Source organism: Haliotis rubra, unplaced genomic scaffold (assembly GCF_003918875.1).
Source record: "Haliotis rubra isolate DU_JTF1 unplaced genomic scaffold, ASM391887v1 Scf1239, whole genome shotgun sequence".
In the NCBI taxonomy this organism is placed as follows: domain Eukaryota; kingdom Metazoa; phylum Mollusca; class Gastropoda; order Lepetellida; family Haliotidae; genus Haliotis; species Haliotis rubra.
In genome coordinates this window covers 22,294-32,176 of record NW_025765158.1, presented here as the reverse complement: position 1 = coordinate 32,176, position 9,883 = coordinate 22,294, and the positions used below count along the sequence as shown (strand labels likewise).

The 9,883-nt window shown below is 40.1% G+C and overlaps 1 protein-coding gene across 1 annotated transcript; it reads right to left on the bottom strand.

Annotated features, from left to right (window-relative positions):
- Positions 1-6,408: 6,408 nt before the first annotated feature.
- LOC124266198 (segmentation polarity homeobox protein engrailed-like) lies at positions 6,409-9,623 on the bottom strand. The gene is made up of 4 exons (XM_046701003.1): positions 9,572-9,623; positions 7,532-8,080; positions 6,954-7,351; positions 6,409-6,681 (listed from the first exon to the last, which is right to left on the bottom strand). The coding sequence occupies exons 1-4, from the start codon at positions 9,621-9,623 to the stop codon at positions 6,448-6,450; spliced, it is 1,233 nt and encodes a 410-aa protein (XP_046556959.1). The 3' UTR covers positions 6,409-6,447.
- Between the last annotated feature and the right edge of the window lie 260 nt (positions 9,624-9,883).

Here is a 9,883-nt window from a genome sequence, read left to right as displayed (position 1 = left end):
TGGAAGCCACAATGAAAACGTTTTTCAAAATGTTTACGTGTTTTGTTTTAAACACTAGGTGTGAACTTTCTTTTGTACGTCAGTTTAGTTGAGCATATACACGTGCTAATGATATAGGTGAGGTGAGGTGAAATGGGGTTTAACGTCGTATTCAAGAATATTTCACTCTAATGACGACGTGCATGCATATGTGTGGTTGTTTGTACTAGCCCAGACTTAAGCTGGTTTTATAGTGCTAACTCATTGCCACATGAATACCCAGCTCAGACACATTATACTGACTCCGAGCCGACCAGGCCTCGTTGTACCCATTCATGCGGAGCGACATATAGGGACCACGTATTTTGGTATGACGCGGCCGGGGATCGAACCCACGACCATCCGCTCTCCTGGCGGACGCTCTAACCACTACGCCATGGAGGCGGTCCTAGTGATATAGTCAAAATGGTTTGTCCTGATTATGAAAGGGTTTTCCTGAAGTGTACCGCTGTTACCCCACTGGCATATTGCCGAGTGCGGCGTAAAACGACCAACCAACCAGACGTGAAGTAAAAACCTCCAACACCGGGTATCCCACAGTAACAGTCTTGGCGACGGATCTGGGGGATCAGCTCCTTCACTGCTGATAGTGGAACGGGTAGGGATACCCTGGGTACAGACTGGGAGGGTACATTATCGGTACGTTGGGTGCTGGGTACTGATACATGGGCTGGTGCATGTAGAAATAGTTGAAGTGCAGTTCTTGTCTAGGCACATCCATGACGTCCACGATGCAGCATTGCGTTTGCGATTCACTCTAAACTTGTATCCATCTGCACAGAGATACCTCCCTCTACGTGAAGTTGGAATGAACTTGTAGTCTAACTGCTCATTTGCCATTTCGAAGGTGATGTATTGGGTTGCGGATAAGTAGAATATATACCCATAATAATTAGTGAGTAAATATTAACACATAATCAGTGAACTAAAATCAGTGTCAAAGGCAATCAGTTAGTAGTGGGTTGAAATCAATCAATGCCAATCAATAAGCAGTGAGCTGATACCATGTCAATAAACACCGATCTCGTTATGCAGTTCAGTTTATAGTATAACCCACCTCTCTAATCCATTGAAACAACATGAGTCTACCTCGGCGAAACATCAAAGGATTTTCACAGTAATACCAAATGTCGTCTTCCCGGGGAAGACACCGCGTAAAGATGCAGATAGGGGGAAATGGCGGTAAAATGCATGTTTAATCCCTTTTATAGAATTAAGTGAGTAGAAAAATAGAAATCATATTTCATCAATTCCTTATACATCGAAGCATTCATAAAATGTATACTTTCTTTGTAACATATGTATCATATTAAAGGTTCTGCCATACGTCTCTTTTAATTGGATTGTTAGTGTAAACATATTGTATTTAAAATAAATTGAACTAGGATTGGTAAACAAGCCGTAATGGCTTATTTGAATACCTCTCCATTTCAGTGATACATGAATAAAACAAATATTAAATAATATGCAGCATGATAGGAAAGCAAGCAACCTGCGTATTAAACATTATTAATCATTTATCAAACCTATGCGATTTTATTATAAAAGTATGGACAGATTGTAGTATGAAACAATTTACAAGTACAGTTTTGTTTGGATTACCATTTAGGACAGAATTTAAATTATATCCATGTTCGTAAAAATACATGCGATGTCTGATGTTAGAATAATTAGGACAAGTAAAGAAGTAATGTAAAGTATCCTCATAGGGGGTGACCACAGGAACAGAATGGATCAACTGAAATGTGCCGTTCAAACATGTGCGCTTTCAAATTACTGCACCCAAGTCTGAGGCATGAGTGGATAATTTGGCAGAAACGTGTACCAACGTTTTTATCAAATATATTAAAATTGGGTGGTTTTGATGATTGAATGCATTTTGAATTTGCCTATGGTTTCAATATCGTACATATTCTCAGGCAAATCATTCCATTGTCGTATTGTATCTGGTAAAAACGAGTTGCTATACAAATCACTACGGCATCTTATAGTTTGAATGTTATTACAGTTTCTTTGTCTATGGTCACTTAACTGTGATACCTTTTCGGGCAGTAGATCACTTAAATAAACTGGTGTCATATGATGAACCATTTTGTAAAATAATGATAACTTGCTAATTTGTCTACGGTCAACTAGGGGCATAGAGTTAGTTTCCTTATGTATTAAATCATGACCAACTGGTCTATAGTTTTTACATTCATTAAAACTACCTTTTTTATGAATAGGAGTGACAACAGCTTCCTTCCATATTGTTTGGAATTTACAACATTCTAGGGATAAATTGAATAGATTAGTAAGAGGAGTACAAAGGGATGGCACGATCACTTTGATAAATCTGTTACCTATTTTACTTTACATTCAGGTGTAGGAGTCTCCTTATCAGGATAGTCAACTTGTGCATGGTTAGCAAAATATTCATTAAATATATTTGCTTTATCTTTACTATCATTGATCAGATTATCGTTATGAATAATCGAAGGAAATTTCTTATAATCTCCATTTTTTGAATTTTATATACTTATTCACTAAAGCCCACCAACATTTAGAATTACTCCCCTGATTGATCTTATCATCTAAATCAGAAATATATTTCAATTTGACTGCTCTCACGGCTGCTGTTACTTTGTTCCGTAAAAGCCTAAATATTTGCCAGTCTTTATCATAATTTCGAGTCTTTGCTTTCTTATGCTGTCTATTTCTTTTCCTTGTAAGTACTCTTATAGCACTATTCATCCATGGATTGTCCCGAGGTCTTATAATTACCACATTGTTTGGGACATAAATATCGGATATATTTCACAAAACATCATCAAATTCATGTGTTAGTATATCAATATCATTACATCTAAAGATGGAATTGGGTTGTTATATATAGGTACTTTTAATATTGTGGAATTATTTATAAACTGATTACAGGGATGGACTGTTTTAATCTACCCCCTTGTCTTGTCACCTTTTAATCTACTTTTTCAAACTGCAAACATGTTTTGAAGCGTTGTATTATTTTCTGGAAGTTACGACTTCATCTATTTAATGGAACAATACACAAAGTTGTGAGTTTCGAAAACTGAATTAGAGTTTCAGAATAGCTTACGAGATAACTGAACTGACAGATAAAAAAAGCATACACATATATTTGCATTGACGGCGGTTAAAATTGACAAAAATAAAAATGGTTATTGGATTGCGATATATTTTTAATACGGATGTCATAGTGCCGTGTTCGACCTTCAGTTTGCAGCGTTTCGACGTTTGTTTTAAGACCTGGACGTTTGGTTTCACTTGTGTACTTTCTTTTGCAGGCCAATTTACAAGCGTATCGTAACGTTGTTTATTAGAGGTGAATCATTTACAAAACAGAAGTTATATATAATCTTATTTTTCAACACTACATATAATAATAATAATAATGTGTCCATTTATATAGCGCCAAACTCCACACTAGGTATGCTCATAGCGCTAACAATCAAGGCCATTATTACCCCGGATAACCCAAGCTGCCTGTTAGGCGCTAGAAGGTTAAATTTTTCCAACGGGTACCCATTTTCCTGCTGGGTGAACAGAGACAATTTTGAACAAACTCACTTGCCTTAGGTGAGACCACATGTGTCAGATGTGCTTCGTTGTGGGGCAGGACTCAAGTCCTAGAAACTCTCAGGACTCAAGCTGCCAAACACGGTCACCCATCCAAGGACTCTCCGAGCTCGACGCTGCTTAACTTCACCGATTTGTGACCTGAGCTTTAAGCACAGGACCACGCGCCACCACTAGGACTACGCGCCACCACAAGACATAAAATGTTTCAACTTTGAGAGATATTAATTGACTCAACGCTTAAATCTGGGGAGTTGACACGGTTATGACCTAAATCCACGTATGGACGGAAGTTTGTTCATTAGCTTATGATCGGAAGTGAATGTTACCTGGTACAAACATTCACACTTGGTGAAGCAATGTTACCTAGTACAAACATTCACACTTGGTGAAGCAATGTTACCTGGTACAAACATTCACACTTGGTGAAGCAATGTTACCTAGTACAAACATTCACACTTGGTATCTATTCAGCAAGTCATCTTTACTCACCAAGACTCACCCGTTACTCAGTACTATTGACACTGATGTAATTAATCTTAACTGACTAACCTCATCCGGGACATTGTGAAGCGTTGATTGCTTGTGTGTTTATTATGAGTGAGTTACTTACGTCACTCATCTTCTGATCACAAAGCGGCTTGTGTTTTTGTAGAATGGTATGGGATGGTGAGGTCCGTGGTGTCAAAATTGGCGTATCAGGTTAAAATATTTTGTCAAGCATTGGATTAAGTAAAATATGGTTAAGGCAGGAATTACTACTATATTATCTAATAGTTATGAAACAAAAACAAAAAGACCAAGGCGGCGGGTAGCCTAGTGGTTAAAGCGTTCGCTCGTCACGCCGAAGACCCGGGGTTCGAATTCCCACATGGGTACAATGTGTGAAGCCCATTTCTGGTGTCCCCCCGCCGTGATGTTGCTGGAATATTGCTAAAGAGGCGAAAACCAAACTCAGTCAGTCAGTACTGCTGACACTGATGTAATTAATGTTGACTGACTAACCTCATCCGGGACATCATGAAGCGTTGATTGTTTGTGTGTTTATTATGAGTTATTTACGTCAGTCATCTTCTGATCACAAAGCGGCTTGTGTTTTTGTAGAATGGCGTGGGGTGGTGAGGTCCTCGAGCGACGTCATTGGGTCCAGGAGCCGATCCAGTTGGGTAGGCTAGTTGAGTTAAACCTTGTATTCATTGCATCCATGGTCCAGTATTTGACGCCCCTGCCTAGTGTCCTCTTGAGTGTACGTAATATGATAGAAACTTGCTAAAGTGTCGTAAATAGAAGCGACTAGACACTTCCTATGTTGAAAAGACATCTCCACCAAAAGTAGAGTCGATGTTACGATTTGAACTTTGCCAGAAGTACGTTTTCATGAATCACGAGGTGTTCGCGAATAGGTTCCCCACTACTCACAAACCTTTCACTTGATCCATTTGTAGTGACGATTCATTTTTATTGACGAAGTGGTAAACCAGAGTAGATTTATAACTTCCAGAATACGTCGAGGACATTTAATTGAAGGATGAGAAAGCCGCAATAACTCAGTGAGTTGTATGATCCCCAGGGAGTTGAGATTGATAATAAGATGTGCCTTTGGGATTGACATCCAGTGATCGACGGAATAATTACCAGCGCCTTCAGCATGTACTAGTGCGTGGATATGTGCGCTACATAAATATTCAATAATAATAATAATAATATTCTATGAACTAATCACAGAAAACCGTGTTCGCGAGGGAAATTTCCACCCTACCAGTAACACCTGCCGCTCACTAACTCGTATTAAATACCTAACGAGGAAATACCGTAGGGATAACGATTTATGTTCGTTTTTTGAAAATAATTGTTGCTGGAAATTTTAAAATATTAAAGAAAATTATGCTGCCGACTGACAGAGTAGTGTATATCCTGAAATGTGTTAATCAGGCTCATTGTTTCAAAGTGTCCCGGGATATCGACCATTTTGGGCGTGCCATGAACCCAGCAACTAAACAGTCGATTTTACAGCCAGGGACGTGGGGCACTGGCAACATTGCAATAGTGTAGTGTTTGCAACTTGGAAGCCACAATGAAACGTTTTTCAAAATGTTTACGTGTTTTGTTTTAAACAACACCAAAACTCTAGGTGTGTACTTTCTTTTTGTACGTCAGTTTAGTTGAGCATATACACGTGCTAATGATATAGGTGATCGAGGTGAGTTGAAATGGGGTTTAACGTCGTATTCAAGAATATTTCACTCTAATGACGACGTGCATGCATATGTGTGGCTGTTTGTATTAGCCCAGACTTAAACTGGTTTTATAGTGCTAGCTCATTGCCACAGGAATACCCAGCTCAGACACATTATACTGACTCCGAGCCGACCAGGCCTCGTTGTACCCATTCATGCGGAACGCCATATAGGGACCACGTATTTTGGTATGACGCGGCCGGGGATCGAACCCACGACCATCCGCTCTCCTGGCGGACGCTCTAACCACTACGCCATGGAGGCGGTCCTAATGATATAGTCAAAATGGTTTGTCCTGATTATGAAAGGGTTTCCTGAAGTGTACCGCTGTTACCCCACTGGCATATTGCCGAGTGCGGCGTAAAACAACCAACCAACAAGACGTGAAGTAAAAACCTCCAACACCGGGTGTCCCACAGTAACAGTCTTGGCGACGGATGTAGCAGAGGGAGAGTCGGCAAACCATGATGACAAACATCAGTATTCATTTTGTCTTTATTTCACGTTATTTTCAACAAAAACAGTACCTAAGGTCCGCTTCAATGTCTAACAAGCACTATCTGGGGGATCAGCTCCTTCACTGCTGATAGTGGAACGGGTAGGGATACCCTGGGTACAGACTGGGAGGGTACATCATCGGTACGTTGGGTGCTGGGTACTGATACATGGGCTGGTGCATCATGGGAGGCGTGTAGCCGTATCCTGGAGCAGACGACAACATGGCCGCCATGTTTTGCTGCTGGAGAGGGTAGTTCATCATCTTGGTGTCGGATGTTCTCTTGTTGCGTGATCGCCTGTTCTGAAACCACACCTGTGAGGAAAACAAGAATAATTTGGTAACTCAAAGAACAGCATTAGCACCACTAGTACACTGATTCTGGCTGTTCGACATCACATAAGAAACGCATAAGGAGAAATGACTTCTGTCAAACTGTCAAATTAAGAGAATGTTTTCAGTCACATCACTTAGTCCAACAGAAGACTGAATGAGAAGAAATGAACAATCATCATTACATCATTATGCTGGCATTGTGTACGTAATGTACGTAACAAGGTACAATCAGATTACAAAAGAATGTTTACCTTTAATCTCTTTACTGGAATATTCAGCTCCTGGGACAAATCTTCATACAACTCTACATCAGGGTATTTGTTCTCCAGAAACACCTGCTTCAACCTCCTCGCTTGCTTCTCGTTGTAGTTCTTCCTCGGATTCGCGGAGACACAGTCTTCCTCCAGTGTCTTTGGTGAGGACAGCTCTGACACAATTTCTTCTTCCTCGGTAATGGAGGATGTTTCCACAGAGACATGATCTTCTTCCTGACCTTTTGGGGAACCACGATCATCCTGAGTACCTGTAGAGATTCGCCCTGAGAGGGAGGAACTGTCGGCGCTGTGGGTCGGGCTGGAGTTACTGTAGAAACCACTGGAAGCTGTACTTCCGTTTGGACTGGCGCTTTCGACATCAATGAGGTCATCTGCTGATGTACGGAAACGCACTAACATATTAACAAGCCGCTTTTAACAATATCCCAGCAATATCAACCAATTCATCAGTTAATACATAAATAATTACAGTAAATTGAGAACATAATTTCTTTGACAGAATATTAGTATGTTACAGGTTCTTGATCCCTGTATGTGTAATACGACAATCTTACCATAAGCATCGCTTGATGATGGAAGCGTGCTCGTCTTCAGAATCCGGACATCCAGTTGTTCTACGTGTGATGGACACAGGCTAACCGGTAGGCTGATGGTTGGGGGCGTGTCTGTACGGGTCTGGAGACTGAGGGGTAACTCAGGGTAGGACTGGAGGTGGTGAAGACTGACAGGAAAAGCAGGAATTTCACATCTTTCGATTTTGTTTTGAAGGTAACATCTGTAAGGGTGACTGAGCTTTCCATCAACTTTGGATGTCTGCGGAGACTCTGGTATCTGACAACGAAGAAGATGTTCAAGTTTGAGGCCTCCGAATCCTTGGGGATTGGTCGTTGCTATGAAGCCCTCACATGCTGCTTCCGGTTTGGTTAATGAAGTCCTGTCTGTGATGCTGGGCTCTGAGGTCTGGACGTCATCTGACTTCATGATGTCCTCGATGGAGAATGGAACACGACGTCTGGGAGGCGCTCTCTGTGCCTCTGAGGACAACGTATTCGTGGGACCTTGGAACACACTTCCAGATGGAGTCGGAACAGCCTCGGCACAACCTGAAACGTAATAACGAAGGCAGATGCTATATTCACAGGTGTACGGGTATGCTTTGGTCAATGCCAATCTCGATTACCCGACTAAATAGTTTCCATGTCCTGACTCACAGGAAGCAGTTACAATGTCAGTAGTCAGCCTTGTACACAATCAACCATCACCACAATTTCAGATTTTACGCAATTTCAAGGATGGAATGTGCTCTCTACTTACTATGGGCAGATAGATATATGAAGTGGAAAGGTAAAATGTATAATACAAGAAATTGCATGAGTAACGATAGCCTAGGAAGTCTACAGACATGTATTATATTAAACATCAAAACTTTCAAAAGAAACAATTTTCAGTGAAAGGTGTTACAGGCTGAGACATAACATACTTGAATAAAACTATACAGGCACAAAATGAAATTCATCTTCAGTAAGATTTTCCGCATTTAATGTGTGTTGTACGCGACATGCAAATAGGTGTTATTGAATTCTGACGCAACATGTTTCTGTATCACATCTCATGACATGTTAACTTATTTCAATGTAAACCATTCACTTTTCTTTGCATTAACACTTATGAGCACGGGATTTGCGTATGGGGCTGTGTGGAGTTGAGCTGTATAGTTGAGCTGAATAGTTCAGCTATGGCTTACAACATATTCATGTGTGTACCTGTGTAGAATCCATTTGGGTAGATCTGTATTCAATATATTCAAGATGCTTCAGGACCGACAGGAGGTGTTATAAAGACCAAGGAGAACTATCCTAGCATTTTATAGTGATGAGTGAGTTCACTTGTCGTCTCCCTCAGACAAAGCGACAGATTGGGGAAAAGGATCACAGTTACATGACGTCTCAATCAGCAGCAGCATCTGTAACAACATCTGATCATTGCCTGTATGCGTAGAGGGTTCATTCCTGGAAGACGACAACAAATCCGTGGAGCATGCAAGGATTTTGTGTGATTTTAAGAACAGGGATGATACTAAATTGTTCACCGGTAAATAAATGATATACTCCCACGAACAATTATTTACACCCCTTAAAATACATATCACATTTTTATCCGTGACCATTTTTCGATAATAAATAATTTATATACATTGAATGTCATTATTTTCATGGAAAGTATATTTTACAAGATAGCATTGAATGATGTCCACAGTATTTAATACATATAGATATACATTTTTCATAATATGAATTAATTAATTACATATATGTAAATTATAAACAATAACACCACAATTATTTATACACCATCCACAATTAAGAAGCATTTATTAATGTAAACATCACACATGAATGAAAATTCCTCTCACACTCACTTTTATGTCATTATTTACCGGTCCGTGGTTATGTTGGCCAGGACGTTTGGTGATGATGTCGTCAACTGTAGAAATAGTTGAAGTGCAGTTCTTGTCTAGGCACATCCATGACGTCCACGATGCAGCATTGCGTTTGCGATTCACTCTAAACTTGTATCCATCTGCACAGAGATACCTCCTCTACGTGAAGTTGGAATGAACTTGTACTCTAACTGCTCATTTGCCATTTCGAAGGTGATGTATTGGGTTGCGGATAAGCAGGATATATACCCATAATAATTAGTGAGTAAATATTAACACATAATCAGTGAACTAAAATCAGTGTCAAAGGCAATCAGTTAGTAGTGAGTTGAAATCAATGAATGCCAATCAATAAGCAGTGAGTTGATACCATGTCAATTAACACCGATCTCGTTATGCAGTTCAGTTTATAGTATAACCCACCTCTCTAATCCATTGAAACAACATGAGTCTACCTCGGCGAAAC

Coding starts and splice junctions, on each gene's coding strand:
- LOC124266198 (XM_046701003.1), bottom strand. CDS start 9,623: ATGGCAAATGAGCAGTTAGAGTACAAGTTCATTCCAACTTCACGTAGA. Junction 8,081..9,571: donor TCCAACTTCACGTAGAGGAG/GTATCTCTGTGC, acceptor ATTACGTTTCAG/GTTGTGCCGAGGCTGTTCCG. Junction 6,682..6,953: donor TTCCAGTAAAGAGATTAAAG/GTAAACATTCTT, acceptor TTTTCCTCACAG/GTGTGGTTTCAGAACAGGCG.